General features: G+C 39.9%; 1 protein-coding gene across 1 annotated transcript in view; it reads left to right on the top strand.

Moving 5' to 3' along the window:
- FBXL13 (F-box and leucine rich repeat protein 13) overlaps positions 1-19,302 on the top strand; it is a 106,453-nt gene that overhangs the window by 21,732 nt on the left and 65,419 nt on the right. Inside the window, exons 8-9 of the mRNA XM_050908853.1 lie at positions 9,891-9,986; positions 12,970-13,105. Of these exons, the coding sequence (XP_050764810.1) occupies positions 9,891-9,986; positions 12,970-13,105 (232 nt within the window). The remainder of the gene's footprint in view (positions 1-9,890; positions 9,987-12,969; positions 13,106-19,302) is intronic.

Here is a 19,302-nt window from a genome sequence, read left to right on the forward strand (position 1 = left end):
TGAAGTAGAAAGTAAGAATTCTACTGATTTGAATAGGAAATAATAACCTAAAGAATAAGAAAAAAGAAAATTGCATAATCCACACAAATTTCAAGCCATATTTCTGTGATCCATATATAAATATGTCATTGTAGGAAAAGGAATTATTTTTGTTTGTCTGTATTTAAATAGCATTTGCATATCTAAAATCCAAATCCAAAAGCTAAAGCTAAGGAAATTGTATGTCATAAAAGAAATCAAAACTAATTCTATCACTGCAGTGAAAAAACCCAAGAGGTAAAAAAATGAAAAACTAATTAATTAAAAAGATCTTTAACTAACAGTATGCCCATTCAGGAGTATCCCTTTTTTGTCACAGTTCTTTTCTTGTGACTGAGCACACAGGTAAAGATAAAGAAATGTAAAAATCCTGCATCTTAAGCAGTATACATATTGTTTAGCTTTGTATTCCTAAAGACAAGATGTACAAACCAGCTTCTGTACACCTTTTCACATATTCCTATACGTAATTGTCATGGTTTCACCCCAGCTGGCAACTAAGCACCACGCAGCCGCTTGCTCACTCCCCTTACCCAGTGGGATGCGGGAGAGAATTGAAAAAAATACACCTCGTGGGTTGAGATAAAGACAGTTTAATAGGACAGAAAGGAATGAAAAATAATGATAATGACGATAATAATAATAATAAATGACAATAATAATACTAAAAGAATTAGAATATACAAAACAAGTGATGCACAATGCAATTGCTCACCACTCGCCGACCGATGCCCAGTTAGTTCCTGAGCAGCGATCTGCCCCTCCCAGCTAACTCCCCCCAGTTTATATACTGGGCATGATGTCATATGGTATGGAATATCCCTTTGGCCAGTTTGGGTCAGCTGTCCTGGCGGTGTCCCCTCCCAACTTCCTGTGCCCCTCCAGCCTTCTTGCTGGCTGGCATGAGAAGCTGAAAAATCCTTGACTTAGTATAAACACTACTTAGCAACAACTAAAATCATCAGTGTGTTATCAACATTATTTTCCTACTAAATCCAAAACACAGCACTATACCAGCTACTAGGAAGAAAATTAACTCTACCCTAGCCGAAACCAGGACAGTATCCACCCCTTATTCTATACCATCTAAGTCATGTCCAGGTCCCACACTTTCCAATACATTTTTAATTAATCACCACCACTTTTCCTATGTTTTGATACATATACACACAGATATCATTCCCTTAATCTACGGGCCTTTAAAATATCCATTTAAATGTCCCTTTAAAATGTTCGTTGAGTTCATTCAATCCATGACTTTGGGCTCCATCTGTCATAACAGTCTGTCTGGGCAGGAGGGATGGTGCGAAGTCCACTCAGTCGGCAGAACAGGATCGGGCTTCGGTGTGGTGCAGCAGGCGGGTGACTTTGGGTGCGGCAGGAGGATGGTGTCTAGTATTGGATTGTTGCATGCTGCAGTCAGTTCTGGTTCCATCACTACTGCACTTCGCTTGGTTTTATCAAAGTTCGTTCTTCATTAATTTAGGTGATTCTTACTGTAATACTGTTGATATAGCATATAACAACTATAGTAGGCATGACATACAGTGGCAGGGTTATATAGCAATTAACATAATACAATTTAATTCATTGGCTATTTTCAGCTAAAATCAAATCTCCTTGAGGCACACATCGGACTTCCCCATCCTTCCGCATCACCCACCAAGTGCATCCAGGTCTTTGAGCAAAAGCAATCCCATGAATGGGTTTTCCTTTGCCTGAGGCAGGAGTGACCCAGACTGTCTTCCCTAGCATATTTTTTATGTGCACTACAGGGACTTTGTCCCCTTCTACAGTAAGTAGAAGCTTTGATTGGGCAGGACCAGCCCAATTGGCAGATCCTCTAGTGTTGACTAACCAGGTGGCCTTTGCTAGATGTGTATCCCAGTGTTTGAAAGTCCCACCACCCATTGCTCTCAATGTAGTCTTTAACAATCCATTGTATCACTCGATTTTCCCAGAGGCTGGTGCATGATAGGGGATGTGATACACCCACTCAATGCCGTGCTCTTTGGCCCAGGTGTCCATGAGGTTGTTTTGGAAATGAGTCCCGTTGTCTGACTCAGTTCTTTCTGGGGTACTGTGTTGCCATAAGACTTGCTTTTCAAGGCCTAGGATAGTGTTCCGGGCAGTGGCATGGGGCACGGGATATGTTTCCAGCAATCCGGTGGTTGCTTCCACCACTGTAAGCACACGGCACTTGCCTTGGCGCGTTTGTGGGGGTGTGATATAATCAATCCGCCAGGCCTCCCCGTATTTATACTTCAGCCATCATCCCCTATACCAAAGAGGCTTTAACCACTTGGCTTGCTTAATTGCAGCACGTTTCACATTCATGGATAACCTGTGCGATAGTGTCCATGGTCAGGTCCACCCCTTGATCACGAGCCCATCTATATGTTGCATCTCTTCCCTGAGGGCCGGAGGTGTCATGGGCCCACCGAGCTATAAATAATTCACCCTTGTGTTGCCAGTCCAGATCTGCCTAAGCCACTTCAATCCTAGCAGCCTTGTCTACCTGTTGATTGTTTTGATGTTCTTTAGTGGCCCGGCTCTTGGGTACGTGGGCATCTACGTGATGTACTTTTACAACCAGATTCTCTAGCCGGGACGCAGTATCTTGCCACAGTGCAGCAGCCCAAACGGGTTTACCTCTGCGTTGCCAGTTACTCTGCTTCCATTGCTGCAACCACCCCCACAGAGCATTTGCCACCATCCATGAGTCAGTATAGAGATAAAGTATTGGCCATTTTTCTTGTTCAGCAATGTCTAAAGCCAGCTGGATGTCTTTCACCTCTGCAAACTCACTTGATTCACCTTCTTCAGCAGTTCCTGTGACTTCTTGTGTAGGACTCCATACAGCCGCCTTCCACCTCCAATGTTTTCCCACAATGCGACAGGACTCATCAGTGAACAGGGCATATTGCTTCTCATTTTCTGGCAGTTTATTATACAGTGGGGCCTCTTCAGCACGTGTCACCTCCTCCTCTGGCGATATTCCAAAATCTTTGCCTTCTGGCCAGTCTGTGATCACTTCCAAAATTCCTGGGCGACTGGGGTTTCCTATTCGAGTTCATTGCATGATTGGCACAACCCACTTACTTACTCCACATAGCATCAGTTGCATGATGTGTAGGGGGAGCCTTCCCTTTGAACATCCCACCCAGCACCAGCAGTTGGGGTGCTAATAGGAGCTGTGTTTCAGTACCGACCACTTCTGAGGCAGCTCGAACTCCTTCATATGCACTAATATCTCCTTTTCAGTTGGAGTATAGTGGGCCTCAGATCCTCTGTATCCCTGACTCCAAAACCCTAGGGGTTGACCTTGGGTCTCCCCTGGTGCTTTCTGCCAGAGACTCCAGGTAGGGCCATTCTCCCTGGCTGCGGTATAGAGCACATTTTTAATATCTTGTCCTGCCCAGACTGGCCCAAGGGCTACTGCATGAACAATCTCCTGTTTAATCTGTTCAAAGGCTTGTTGTTGCTCAGGGCCCCATTTAAAATCGTTCTTCTTCCGGGTCACTTGATAGAGAGGACTTACAATCAGACTGTAATTTGGAATATGCATTCTCCAAAAACCCACAACACCTAAAAAAGCTTGTGTTTCCTTTTTATTAGTCGGTGGAGACATAGCTGCTATTTTATTGATCACATCCATTGGGGTCTGACAACGTCCATCTTGCCATTTTATTCCTAAAAAATGAATCTCCTGTGCAGGTCCCTTAACCTTACTTTGTTTTATAGCAAAACTGGCCTTCAGAAGGATTTGGGTTATTTTCTTCCCTTTCTCAAAAACTTCTACTGCTGTGTTGCCCCATACGATGATGTCATCAATATATTGCAGGTGTTCTGGAGCTTCACCCTGTTCCAGTGCAGTCTGGATTAGTGCATGGCAAATGGTGGGGCTGTGTTTCCACCCCTGGGGCAGTCGATTCCAGGTGTACTGGACATCCCTCCAAGTAAAAGCAAACTGTGGCCGGCACTGTGCTGCCAAAGGGATTGAGAAAAACGCATCAGGGATATCAGTTGTGGCGTATCACTTGGCTGCCTTTGACTCCAGTTCATATTGAAGTTCTAGCATGTCTGGTACGGCCGCACTCAGCGGTGGCGTGACTTCATTCAGGCCACGATAGTCTACTGTTAGTCTCCACTCTCCATTAGACTTTTGCACTGGCCATATGGGGCTGTTAAAGGGTGAACGAGTCCTGCTGATCACTCCTTGGCTCTCCAGTCGATGAATCAGCGTATGGATGGGAATCAGGGAGTCTTGGTTCGTGCAATATTGCCACCGGTGCACTGTTGTGGTAGCGATCGGCACCTGTTGTTCTTTGACCCTCAGCAACCCCACAACCGAAGGGTCCTCAGAGAGACCAGGCAAGGCAGACAGCTGTTTAATTTCCTCTGTCTCCAAGGCAGCTATACCAAAAGCCCACCCGTACCCCTTTGGGTCCTTGAAATACCCTCTCCTGAGATAGTCTACGCCAAGGATGCATGGGGCCTCTGGGCCAGTCACAATGGAATGTTTCTGCCACTCATTCCCAGTTAGGCTGACTTCAGCCTCCAATACAGTTAGCTGTTGGGATCCCCCTGTCACACCAGAAATACAGATGGGTTCTGCCCCTTTATAACTTGATGGCATTAGAGTATACTGTGCACCGGTGTCCACTAGAGCCTTATTCTCCTGTGGGTCTGATGTGCCAGGCCATCGAATCCACACAGTCCAGTAAACCCAGTTGTCCCTTTCCTCCACCTGGCTGGAGGCAGGGCTCCTCTAATCTTGGTCAGAGTATTCATTACTCGCTTCTTGTAAAAATGACTTAGAGGTCCCTTCAAGAGGGTCAGAAGCCCTTCTACTCTGTCTGGGGAATTGCTTGCTGGAAACTGGAGCAGCATTTTTCCTGGAAGATTCCCCTTTTGTGGTTGTTTTTGCTTTCAGTTCACGTACCCGTGCATCTAAGGTCGAGGTAGGTTTTCTATCCATCTTCCTCATGTCCTCTCCGTGGTCATGCAGGTAAAACCAAAGGGTACCCCGTGGTGTGTCCTTTCTATATTCTCTCTCTTGAGCAGAGGAACGCTCACTCCTAATAGCTGAGATAGTGGTCTGTACAGGTGGGGAGTAGGACTTTTCGATCAGTTTGATCAGTTTTTCAGACTTTTCGGGCATTTTTTGCAAAGCCGAGACACAGGCTTATAGGGATGAAGAGAGATTTTCTTCATATTGCCAGAGTTGGCGAGCCATTTCATCCACTGTCGGTGCCTCTTCATCTTTCCAAGTTAGTACTGCCAATGGGTTGGCATACGATGATGGTGCGCTCCATACAAATGGGTCGCGTGCATTGGACTTTATCTGAATCTCTGGGTAATTGTGCATTGTCCGGGTCATAATAAATCATCTCTAGGATGGCTAATTCCCTCAGGTACTGGATACCTCTTTCCATGGTGGTCCACTTGCCTGGTTGACATCTAACATCTTCCTTGAAGGGATACCTTTCCTTCACGCTTGACAGGATTTGCCTCCAGAGGCTGAGGGCTTGTGTCCCTTTTCCAATCGCCTTATCAATGCCACCTTCCCTAGCAAGTGATCCCAGCTGCTTGGCTTCCCTGCCCTCTAATTCCAGGCCACTAGCCTCATTGTCCCAGCATTGGAGCAGCCAGATGATAATGTCTTCACCTGGACGACAGCCGAAACCTTTTGCATATCCCGCAGCTCACTCAGGGATAGGGATCGGGTGATTACCTCTGGTTCTGCCTCTTCCGCCTGTTCCCATGATGACCCCGGTTCATCTTCATCCCTTACTATAATAATACTAAAAGAATTAGAATATACAAAACAAGTGATGCACAATGCAATTGCTCACCACTCACCAACTGATGCCCAGTTAGTTTCCGAGCAGCGATCCGCCCCTCCCAGCCAGCTCCCCCAGTTTATATACTGGGCATGACATCATCTGATATGGAATATCCCTTTGGCCAGTTTGGGTCAGCTGTCCTGGCTGTGTACCCCCCCAGCTTCTTGTGCCCCTCCAGCCTTCTTGCTGGCTGGACATGAGAAGCTGAAAAATCCTTGACTTAGTATAAGCACTACTTAGCAAAAACTAAAATCATCAGTGTGTTATCAACATTATTTTCCTGCTAAATCCAAAACACTGCACTATACCAGCTACTAGGAAGAAAATTAACTCTACCCTAGCCAAAACCAGGACAGTAATATCTGCCTGTTCATTGAACTGAACCAAATGTAGTTTTCTATTCTTATTTGTATATAGTAAATAATTTTAAAATATGATTTTTTTCAGCCCTGTTTTCTTATGGTTGAGTCCTGTTATTTCCCCCTCTTTACAGCACAGGAAAATAAAAAGCTTTTAATATGTAACATAATATTGGTTCTGGGAGGAACCTATGCTCCAGTTCACTAAAGGATTTAAAAACGTAAGGTGAGCTTAGGTAGCAGTTTATCACCTAGATCTAAAATAGAGATCTTTGAAATTATCATTCGGTATCATTTAACTATGCAAATGCTCAAGGTTTCAATATTCATGTACCCCAGAACTTCAGAAGAGAATGGCTTTATTTATGTGTGAAGTGCAGCGGGAACAAAAATTATTACAGGATGTAGATACAATCTCCTTCAACAGGAGATTGTTACTGTGTGCTGGCTCCTCCAGGCCAAATCTGTGTTTGCTCTGAGCATTCACAGACTGTGGAAAATAAAGCATGCCTGGACTTCTCAAAGTTTTGGAACTTATGATAAGGAGACTTTATTGTCTCTGGCACTGTAGAAGATATTCGGTGGTGGATCATTTCAAAATCACAGGGTATTTAGTGAATATCATTATTAGTATGCTATCATTTATTGCAACTTCCTGTTCTGCTGCCATGCAAAAAAATATCTGTCAGTTTGTCTTTACTGCTAGGACAAGATCTCTCCTCAGGGCCAGCTGGAAACCATTTGCTTTGTAAATTACAGTTTCCTAAAAAAGTCAGTGGTGCTACAGTACCCTAATGTTGAGTTACTGACAGAAAATGATTGCTGTGCTTTAAAGCTGGCTACTGTGGCCTTGACCTAACATGAAAGAAATGTTTCAACAGACCTTTTCAGAACTGAAAATTCAAAAGGTTACTAGCAAGAGAGTGTCAAATTAAAAGCCTTGCTTTTGTTCTTCTAATATGAAACTAAACCCTATTAATGAATAATAATACAGTCAATATTTTCTTTCTCATTCTAACAAGTCATATAGTTCCATTTACTCAAATACTTTTTGTGAGCTGTGTCAAATTCCTTAGAGTTTTAAATTAGATGGAGTTTTGAAGTTAAGGAAATAATCCACACGTCCAAATTAAACAGACTTTTGGTTAGAGAAGCCTGTGATGGATCCAACTATAATTATCATGGGATGCAAGTCTTTGAAGGGATGGAGTGTACAGAAGGAATTTGCTATTGAAAAGGGCCTATACATTTCTGTACTTTAAAAAATCTTTGTAAGTCCCCAACTGCATTCTGAACCACCTAAATATCTTCAAAATGAGTATAGCTATAGCAAGTTTCCAAGATTCCAGAATAAAAACAGAAAGCCAGAAAAACTGATTTTTTAAATTGTTTTAAGTAGTTTATATGAAGTGAATACAGACAGCTTGTGTGACAGCAGCATATTTTGAGAGGCAGGCAAATTGCTTAATGTATTACCTATGCGATTAAATGCTAGTGGTAAAAGACACATTATCAGTGAATTTCCTACCTGTTTTGTCCTTTTCTAGCTAAAGAAATTACAGCCTTTGGGTAGTTTCTATAGGTTGAAACAGAAAATTTTAAATCTTGGTAGAATACTCTTGATATTTCTGCTTGTTTCTTTTAATTGAACTTAATCTCTGTGATGAAAATGGGTTCTAGCCCATATGTTTTTCAATCCTGTTCATTTCAGTAGAACTGCACAGAATATAAATCAGGATAAAAATTTCTCTTAAGGAAAGAATACTTCCTTTAGTGAAACATCTTTTTTATTAGCACATCCCTTTTTGATTCGAACAGTTTGTTAGTGACTCATTTATTATAAAGCATATTTCAGTATAACCAAGATAACCTACACTTTGGTAATCCATGCATTCTACACTTACACAGGTAGTCACTCTTTCTTAGCTATGTTGATTACCAGAAGTGAAACAAAATTTGCAATTATTTCCTTACTTTTACAAAGGCTTTATGTGTATTGCTTCTGAGTACAACACTCATTTGAGTTTCAAAGCCTCTATTTGACTCAGGATTTCTCTTGCGCCTGTATAGTTTGAGTGAACTCTGTGCAGAGTATGCATTCATTTTTCAGGAGCATATTTCAAATCATACTTCATATACTGCTATAATGAAAAACAGGTTTTATTGTATGCATTATTGTATGGAAAGTTGTATACCTAATATCGAAATACTCTTTTATAAAACACACTGGCATCTTTGCTATGTTTTCACTCTGACATCTTACTATTAAGGTACATATCTTAAGTGCTAAGCTCTTTGAAAATGTATATTAATACGAAAAATTTCTCTTCAGTGACAGGTTATGGGGTAAAATTAGAAAGTTCTTTTTGTTTTTTTGCTATCAGCCATACCAGGTTTAAACTGTTGCCATTGGTGTATTATTGTGCAGTTATGAAAGTAATTACATTACAAGCATAAAGTTTTCCTCATATAAAAATTGCTTTAGGAAAAGTGATGCAGGGTTTTATTAACTGTGTTCCTTTCAGCTGGTTTCTTTTTCATACTTAGGACTGCACATTTTAAGTGTTGGATTTCGTATCAGATATTTATATTTCAGCATATGATGTAGTAATTCAGTTCTGCAATGATTATGGGTATGGGATTTTTTAGTATGTAAATAATCCAGCTGTTTTATATAAAATTCTGCATATGCTCTTTGTCTTTGAGTCTTAAACGCATCTTATATTTTCAGATGGTTATAATATAATGCCTATTTGCTTCTATAGCAAAAAGACATTAAATTTTACCGTATTTTCCCTCATTTCATTTTACCAAGTTTCTTCTAAGATTAAACATTAGCATTCTGTTGGCAGAAATACTGTTTGACACTTGATCATAAAAATGGCAGGTGAGGAGCTATGGCAGAAGCTTGCCAAATGTTATCTTCATTCAGTCTCTTACTTTTATGGCCTGAGATTGCTGTATCTAAGCTTATTTACCAGGACAAGACCTTTTTGGGATGCTATAATTTAATTTTTCAAAATGTTGCTTAGTGGTAGCAGTATATTTTAGAATATTTAACTGTATAAAATGAACTATCAGTATAGCTTTTATATTTTTTCTACCATAATACAACACATTGACTTTAATATTCTGAGATTAAAGATTTATAGATATATTTACCAAATTATACTAGTTAAATTAAAAAGACCTCTGAGGTAGAAACTACAAAAACTCTTCATAGGTAATTTAAAGTTGAATTTAAAAGCACTATATTTAATCTACAAAGCTTTAGTCCAAATTATATTGTCTCAAATAGGTTTAGGAGAGGTGTTTTAACAAGTGTTGGTTTAATATAGGTGAAATGAAACTGCTGATAGTCCATGAGAAATCTTCAGTTTTGAAACATCCCTGTCATTCTCCATCATAGCTTGAATTTATGAGCTTTTAAGCAAAGCTGTCTTTTCATACTCTTTGTTAAGGCTGTTAATGAGAGTAATTATTGACATTCTGCTATAAAAGGTATGTGTAAACTCCTAAGAAAGAAGTATTTAATTTGAAAATAGCTCTTTTTTTTAGGACAGGTGAATATGTATCATTTAATACAGCAGTGCTTCTTATTGAATAGCTCTTAATATCATGTATGTCTGTTTTTCTGACGTAGATTTTCCATTATGTAAATTTAGTTGATCTGGCAAGATGTGCTCAAGTTAGCCAAATGTGGATGCTACTAACTCAGAACAGTTCATTATGGAGTGACGTAAGTAAGATAATCACTTTCAATATTTTATTTAAATTTTATTTATTTTAAAAAAGAGTGAGGCAAGGAGGTAGTTTACTTTAAGAATGCTAAATATCTAGGCTATAAGTTTTATCCCAGAATATGACTTGGTCTGCTCAGCTACATGAATGAAAAAGAGCAGCAACTCAAATGAAGTTGTCTGTGGTATATCATTATAAAATCAGTGGAACTGAAAGAGAATTGGCCACTAAGGCTTAGCTATAGCCCACTAAATTGAAACAGTTAAGTGAGGTATCTTAGGCTCCCTAGGTAATCTAAACAGGTACTATATGACTGCTGTTGAAGGAGAACGTAAACTCAGTTACAGATACTCTGAGACTACTTGTATTTGCTCTAGAGAGACTCTTGTCATCCCTGGAACAAGTGGTGCAGACCAGCTCACTTCCATACTCATGAATTCTTAGAATTGTTGAGGTGGTCACTGTGTCTCCAGAGCACATGTCAGTGTCCAAGGTACTGCATTGTTTCTTCTACCTTAGCAGTCCAATTCCCTAGCACACACATTTCAGTCAACTTGCCTTCATTGTGTGACCATGCTAGCATGGCCTGTTTGGGGCCACACCTGAAATAGCTACTCTGTCTTTGCCTTGAACTTAAAAACACAATCACACTGCTCATTGCTATTGCCTTCATTAGTGCTCATGAGGCTTCATATGTGAAGGACTACCTCAAGGCTCCCCAGTCCTTAGGCAGTGGCTTAAGACTAGCTGTGGCACCTCAGCCAGTATCACTGTTGCCTCTGTATCTTTGCCTCGCATATAGCCGTTTATCAGCAGTACAAAGAAAGATTAAGGCCAGATTTTTAAAAGTATGTGGGCATGTCAAACATGATTTAGTCAGATTTTAGACCCTCAAGTCTGAAATTACAATCCAAAATACCCTGTGCATCTTCTGCATAATCCTGGAGATGTCTAATCTGATAGACATCTCCTTTTTGGACCTAAAAGTTCATGATGATGAAGGTGATCAAGGAGATGATTGTTCTCTTTTCTCCAAGAACTGCATGACCTGCGGAGCTTAGTGTGAGGAAGCAGAAGGGCTGCTCTGCAAGGGAAGGTGAGCTGGGAGCCAACGGTGCTAGAAGGGCAGGCAGGGGCAGTGCCCCACCACTGACAAGGGGCACAGTCCCACAGAACCTGAGCAAGAAGAGCAAAGCAGGTCCAGTGAGAGTAACCAGGGTCAGCCACCCACCAGAGACTGCCAGTAAGCCCTGTAGTGAAGAGGCATCTCCAAGGTCAAGTCAGGAAGTGAAGTCCATGAGTGAAGGTCAGGGTCAGCCAGACGGATGGCTGGACACAGACATGCCTAAGGTGTGGTTCAAGCAAAGACTCAGGGCAAGGGCATGAGCTTAAGGGCATCTCCTGAGCCAAGTGGGGAAACCCCTAATGAGGCTTCTCCAGCTCTTTCACACAATGAACTGTTTTCACAGCAGTCTTATCCAGGGTTACACTGCTACACCATATAGGAGCTGACCTTGGACTCTGGTAGCTAAACCCCTAAAGAAGAGGTTGCAGAGCCTGTTGGTGAACTCAGGGCCCTAACACTAGGCACCTCTCTCCCACTTAAAGAGATCCATTTGGGATCCAGAAGGTGAAAGAGTTGTGCCTTGTGAGGCTGAGAAGAGACCTGAACTTGGGTCTCCCAAATATGCTGTTCTGTCCCCAGAGTGCGTCACAGGCTCTAGTTCCCAGATAGCTGGAGGTCTGTATCTGCCTTCCTGACTGAGGTAAAGAAGTTCTGGAGGGCTCAACAACGCTGCTTACGTGTCCTACTGTCTGGTTCAAGGCAGCTGCCTGTTCTCTGTGTGAGTTTCTTTAAACTGACCTTCTGATGTGCTTAGCTGTCATGTGTATTTTGTGGAGTCTCTGCTCAGATTTGAGTTGTTGAATCTACCCTGGGCACCAAAACCTAAAAGACACTGCAGTGCCCAGCTTGTAGGTGCCTGGAGCCTTTATTAGCTCTAGTCTTAAGTTACTGTGATGAATTCATGGTCTTAATGAAACTAGTATTAAAACTTCTGATAATTTTACTGCAAGAAGAACAAAATCCTAATAAGAAAGTGAAAAACTGGAAAAAGTTCTGAACTCCTGACTTCCTGGTACTGTAACCACTTCCAAGCATTCTGCATAGAAATAATGGTGATTGATTTTTCAAACTATTTGGGTAATAAACATCTATTATGAAATGTACAACAAACAGATGCAGTGTAGCTGTAGCAGATTATACAAAAGGGGAAAAAAAGCTTTTTCTGGCTTTTTTATGAACAAATTTAAAGAAGCCATGAAAAAGTCTTCTCCAAAAAAGGAGATATTTCTTATTAAATGTTTGTATGTTGGCTTTCCTGCTTTTTTTTAAACACTTGGTAGATAGACTGTTAAAACTATTTTCTAGTAACTTTTGTTAAAACTTCTTAAACTTGAACTTTTGACAAATACTAAGAAAAATAATGGTTTTAGTCAAAGATCTAGATATCCCCAGCCTGCAGCTTGAATCAGTTAAGGATTCTTCTACTAAAACTAAGATGGTAGGTTACATATTCTTGATATCTTGATGTATCAGTAGACCATTAATTAGAAAAAAAAATCTCTTTAGCAACTTTAGGACTTTATACATCTTAAAGGGAAAAAAATAAAGTAAATATTCAAGTCTGACAATTTTCTTTGCACATAATATTCTGACATGTTGTATTTTGGCAGTTCAAGACTTGCCTCAGCTTCATAAATACTGTAGACACATGCTTCCTCTACATTTAAGTATTTTTAGTCAGCTGTCTAGAATTTTTATATATGTAATACACAGACATTTCTGTGTTCTCCAGACTATTGATTCAGTGTTTACATAGAACTTCATATATTTACTAGTGATTTTCATAATGATGTGTATTTTGTATGTACTACCTATTTTTAGTACTGAATTACATATCAATTGTTTAAATTTTTAGATCAATTTTTCATCAGTGAAGTGTAAAGTTCAGGACCAAATAGTAGTAAATATTTTGCAGAAGTGGCGTCCATATGTATTACGTTTGAATCTTCGAGGTTGCTGTTCTCTTCACTGGCCTAGCTTTAAAAGTATCAGTAAGTATTACATGCATTTTTAAAATTTTAATCCTCTCTTTAAACTATATCTTCACTCTATGCTTTGCTATTGTCCCATTTTACTGCCTATATTCTTCTCTATATGTCCAGCCATAATGAAGCAATGTGAGTATGAGATCTGTAAGATGACTTTAAATGCGGCCCCCCTTCCTTCATTAGTCTCCAGGCCCAGTGATATCCATATGACTGAACATTCCTAGAATGCCATAGAATGGTTTATATTATGTGTGAAATGCTGCAATATGACAAATAAGATTGGAATGCAAACATGTGCTTAGATATATCAGAATGTCAGAATCTAACTCTACTGAGATAATTATCACAGAATCACAGAATGGCTGAGGTTGGCAGGGACCTCTGGAGGTCATCTGGTCCAACCTCCCTGCTCAAGCAGAGCCACCTAGAGCAGGTTGCCCAGGACCATGTCCAGACTGCTTTTGAATATCTCCCAAGGATGGAGACTCCACAGCCTCGCTGGGCAACCTGTGCTCAGTCACCCTCCTAGTAAAAAAGCGTTCCCTGATGTTCAGACAGCACCTCCTGTGTTTCAGTTTGTGCCCGTTGGCTTTTGTCTCCTCTGTCACTGGGTACCACTGAAAGAGCCTGGCTCCATCTTCTTTGCACCCATCCTTCAGGTATTTGTATACCTTGGTAAGAGCCCCCTGAGCTTTCTCCAGCTAAACAGTCGCAGCTCTCTCAGCCTTTCCTTATAGGAAATATGCTCCAGTCCCTTTATCATCTTTTTGCCCTTTGTGGGACTCTCTCCAGTATGTCCATGTCTCTCTTGTATTGGGGAGCCCAGAACTGGACACGGTACTCCAGGTGTGGCCTCACTAGTTCTGAGTAGAGGGGAAAGATCACCTCCCTCAACCTCCTGGCAACACTCCTCCTAATGCAGCCCAAGATACCATCCATCTTCTTTGTGGCAAGGGCTCATCGCTGGCTCATGTTCAACCTGGTGTCCACCAGGACCCTCAGGTCCTTTTCTGCCAAGCTGCTTTCCAGCTGGGCTTCCCCCAGCATGTACTGGTGCCTGGGGTTGTTCCTCCCCAGGTGCTGGATTTTGCAATTCCCCTTGTTGAACTTCATGGGGTTCCTGCAAGCCCGTTTCTCCAGCCTGTCAGGGTTCCTCTGGATGGCAGCACGACCCTCCGGTGTATCAGCCACTGCTCCCGGTTTGGTGTCATCTGCAAACTTGCTGAGGGTACACTCTATCTCATCGTCCAGATCATTAATGAAGATGTTAAACAGGACTGGACGAAGGCTCACAGACAAAAAAGAAAAAAAAAAAAAAGAAAGAGGGTCCAAGATATTAATGTGGCGTTAAAGTTTTAGCACAAATAATAGGTACTTGATTCTACTGCCAAAACAGAGTCCCTCTGGATGTAGAAAAGCATCTTAGTCCTTCCTGATCATGTGTGTGGAAGTACATGTGACCATGTGATCAGAGGTTAATTCCCTTCGTGACAACATTTTGCAATAGTTTCAGGTCAGTAATCTTTTTCTCAATGCAGTTGTATGCTCCACTATGCAGAGAAATGGGCAGGAAAAATAAAAGCCTTTATGATCAGTGTTAGAGCTTCGGTGCTAGCTGTGAAAGTGTACTTGACTTGTTAGGAATTACTTGCATCCTAACTGTTATTCAGCCACTTTATCATGAAGAGTGTTAAAACATCTTGGTAGTGTTTTCATGAGAAAAAACTCTTCTGCTACAACTAGGCAAGATCCCAAGAAATGTTTTTGATTCCTGGCACAGCTTTACTTCAGTGTTTCTCAAGCATGAGAATGTTACTGATTGACTCTTTTCTAGCCTACACTTTAATTGAATGCAAATGCATAAAAAAGAAAAGAAAAATGTTTTTATTTTCCAAATAGAAAGTGTATTTTGATGTTTTGAGACTATAATGCATTTATTATTTGATCAGATAATACATGATTGAAATTGTTGATGCAGCCTATAACAATTTCAGTGTGTTTTCTTTTGTTTTAGAAAGTGACTGTGTAATTATGGGTGAGAACAATTTGCTCTCTAGAGTGGTGACGGAAAAGAACAATTGGCCAAGAATAAAAAGTATATTTGATCATGATCTTGGCTTTTAAGTCACAGGATAAAATAACATTCTCAATTATATCAGCATGCAAGTTCTTTAGTGAAATAATTTAATTTAATATTATAATGAACTTTGCCAGCTAATAAAGCAAGCAAGCCAAAATAAGTCATACACAGCCACGTTGTCTCCATTATGGGGACTGTGCTGGGAAATGTTAAATCCTTTTATGATTTTGTTTTCCTTATGTATTTGAGTACAAAACTAAAACTGTAGTAATGTATATTGTGTTTAAAGCTAAAAATGTGTAAAGAACAGTTGCAATAGAATTAAATTTTATATACACACTGCCTTTTCTATCACATTGTTTAACTGATTCTTATCTAGTTAAAATAATTTAACTTAGAAGTATCAGCATGTTGGTTATATCAGTCGGAATATCACTATGTTGATTGTCATCCATTTCCATTTATCTTACATATCGAAGACACTAAATTCAATTTGTGTATCTACAGACTATGTATTTTCCACTTCTGTTGATAATTTATGTTTTCTGTAGGCTCAAAATCCAAGATTATGTCCATTTACATCTACTCAGTGCTATTAATTTTAAACTAATTGTGATGAATCATGTATGATGGTCCACGGGGGCTTTTAGAAAACATTGATTTATAAAGCTGTTTCTTCTAACTTTCAAGATACCCAGTACTTTTTAAGAATGAAACACATTTATATCAGTGTACTATTGCTATTTAGATTAATAACATATTTCTTCTGTTAAAACTCATTGATATTGATCATACAGCCTACTTGTGCCATTCTTTTGAAGCTCTTGTGGATGGTTTAAAATGGCTGCAAAACTATTTCTCTACCTTTTTTTAGTGATTGAAAATCATATTGAAATTCTCTTCTTTTGACATTTCTTCAGCTAACAAACTGCGTTGAACTGTGTGTTCAGTTATAGGCTACAGATGTGATGAACCTTTCCATTCGAACTTCCCCGAGCTACAGTTCTGACCTCATCTTTCCAAATAAATCCAAGATTACACAGATTTTGGCAACATGTTTTTATTGTTAACAGTAAAACAGCAATGATATTAACTGGGGTTTAGGTCTGTTCGGCTGACTAATGGTGTTAATATTTTTTTGTAAATTAATTAGCTGCAATTTTTAAAAATTGTTGTTATGTACTGCAACTTTGGTATGTGCTGTATGCATGAAATAGTAGTAACTGTTTAATATCTACATATGAATGTTATATAATTCCAGCTCAGACTGTCTTTGGCAAATGAATGTGTTATTGTGCCAAAGAAAAATGAGTATATGAGATGCAAAAGAAAAATGAGTATATGAGATGCATGGATTACAGCTCAGCTCTTTGTGGTATTACTCCACCCACTCAGTGATCTTAGAGAATCATTTGACTTCCATGTGTGACTGGGAACTGCGTTTAAAAGCTGCCATTCATATTCATAGTGCAGGACCTAAATTTCCTCAGAAGTTTTTGAAGTGTTTCATTCCCGGTAGTTGTCACAGTATTGACAGACCTATCCCTTTTTCCTGCACCCTGTCATGGCAAAACATGGCGCAAAATAATCTTTTCTGTGTTTCATGTGTGCTGTGTGGAGAGAGGGGCACTGCTGCAGTAGAGTACTGTAGTTTTTCCCTGAAGACAGCACTCCTAGTACATAATACTGCATATCAGGAAAACAGTGCACTATCACTCAATTATTTCCTGGATATGGACAGAGAAAGAAGGGGAATCAAGAGAGAAATTACTGAAAGAAAAGAGTTAAAAAGCATAAAAAGGAAGAGGAAGGCCCATGATTTTCTTTTAGACATGGAAGTGCTGCTGGGACTTCTGTGATTAAATAATACAGAAACAAAGAAATGTCAACATTAAATTGTGGTTTGTGGCTGTGGTGTTTCATGGAGGGTGTACTTTAGTATGCAGTACATTTCGGAGAAGCTCAGAGAAATAGCAATTAACCCTGTAATGCTGAAGTTTTTATCAACTGTTAGTCGTTTCTCCCATATGTATGTTTTTCAAATATATTTTTGTCTTTTTCCCTGGGCTGCCTCCTTCTGTACTATCTTTGTAGTTCCTATATGCTTTTCCTGTTCATACAGTATTTTCTCAAAGAATTTGCTCCTAGACACTGTCAGGAGAACATACTAGCCTATATTACCCTTGCCCCAATCTAGCATTTCCATTCTTGTGTTCTTATATTGTTTGGAATTGGAATTACTGTTTATTCTGCCACATCCTCAGTCTGGGTGCCTGAAAATGCCAACATGCAGCAAAACCCTAATGGGTTCCAGCTAGTTTTTCAAGGAGGGCTTCCTGCCCCGCCCCCCCTTTTTTTTTTAATTATGGGAAACTAAAGCAGCGCTTGAATACTCCTGTATCTATTTTATAACAATTCGCTACTATGGTTGCAAAAACTGAAATATGCAATAACTTTACATAGTAAAGAATAAAATTATAGTGCATTGTAGTTAAAAGAATAGAACTTCTAGCTACTCCTTGAAAGCACCAGAGGCCATCTAAGGAAAATAGTAGCAAGGACAATTCCAGCATTCAAAACTTCAGTCCATTCTTCTCTTGACTGCTAGAAGTCTTTTCACTTGTTGATTCTCAGAGGTCTAGAGAGATCTGCTCTTAAGTATTGAATTTCATTTTGGTGTTATTGCACAAGTGTTTCTTTCATGGAGCTTCTGAGATGACACTGATTTCACAAGTTCACGCTGAAACCTTTATTTGCAGGATAGTTGTTGAACTATGTTCCTCTAGAGTGTCCTTGTTGATACGTCCCTCACTTACAGATTTCACACTTAATAGCTGTCACCAAACATCTTGTGCTGTTAGATATAGGCAGCGTATTCAGCTCATCATCCCCCTTGAACCTTCAGCAGGCAACACTTTCTGGTGCCACTGTTTGAGAACCCTGAATGATCACACACATACCCCTTAACTGTGGCTTCTGCTGAACAATTGTCCTATTTATCACCGCGACCCCCAGGTTTTAGCCTTGGTCCTAAGAGGGACATTTCGTGATCTGTTTAGGAATCCCCAGGGCCTTTGAACTTGTTATTTACAACAATTAGGCCACTGCTTGTGGTCCTCAGTCTTATTCCACTGCTTTTCCAACTGGTAACCTTTTGCTGACCAGAGAGATCAGAGACCTCTCACCCAGCTTTTATTCTATATTCCTTTCCTGGATTGCCTCTTCTACCCAGACTTTAGCCTACCTCAAGCTAGTTTTTTTTCTTAACACTGACTCTTTGCAGAAATTAACTTAACATTGTTTATAAATTCATTTTTTCCTACTCAGCTTTTCTTCATTGGCTGTGCTGCCAATAACAGATTTTCTGCTGTGGTTCCATTGTCTGTCCTTTTCAATCATTCCCAGTCGTTCCATTCTGTACTGAAACAATCCTCCAGAATTTGAGAGGAGGAGGAGTACTTCACTTAATGCTGGCTATTACTTACGACAGATTTTTTTTCTTTCAACACTTTTAAGTTTCTAGAAAATGCCACATTTAGTGAATATTACTGGCCAAATGGGATTTTCATCTGTGTTCCATCTTATCAGGATTAACCTTTAATAATTAAGATAATACTTAAGATATTCCCAGGAGCAGGGATGAGTCAGATACTTTTGTATTTGCTATAAAGTTTTTAAAAGATGTTGCGGAAGAAATGGCTAAATTATAAAGTTTATCAGTAAAGCACCATTAAATATATTCATAATCTGAATAATGGAGGACATGAAGGAATGCAGTTAATAACAGGGTGTGTTTGCTTAAGGATTTGTTTGGCATTCCTACCACCCTTAATAATTTCTGATTTTTTCCTTTATGTGGTTCTTTTATTTCATGTTAGCATAAAAGCTCTGAGTGCTTTGTATTGCACTTCTAAAACAAAATGTGTGACCTTTTGGGCTTGTGGCTGAAGCACCAGAGGAATCCACAAACACCATAATTGTGTGCAGATCTTTAAAGGAGAATAAGAGCAGGAGATTGGTCTAGGGCTTGAGCTGAAGTTTTAACCCAGCATCTCCTACTTGTCCGCCATGTGAGCTTGGGGAGTTACTTATCCTTTCTATGTGTAAAAAAGGGTTTATA

The sequence above is a fragment of the Gymnogyps californianus genome, chromosome 1 (genome assembly GCF_018139145.2).
Source record: "Gymnogyps californianus isolate 813 chromosome 1, ASM1813914v2, whole genome shotgun sequence".
Taxonomy (NCBI): Eukaryota; Metazoa; Chordata; class Aves; order Accipitriformes; family Cathartidae; genus Gymnogyps; species Gymnogyps californianus.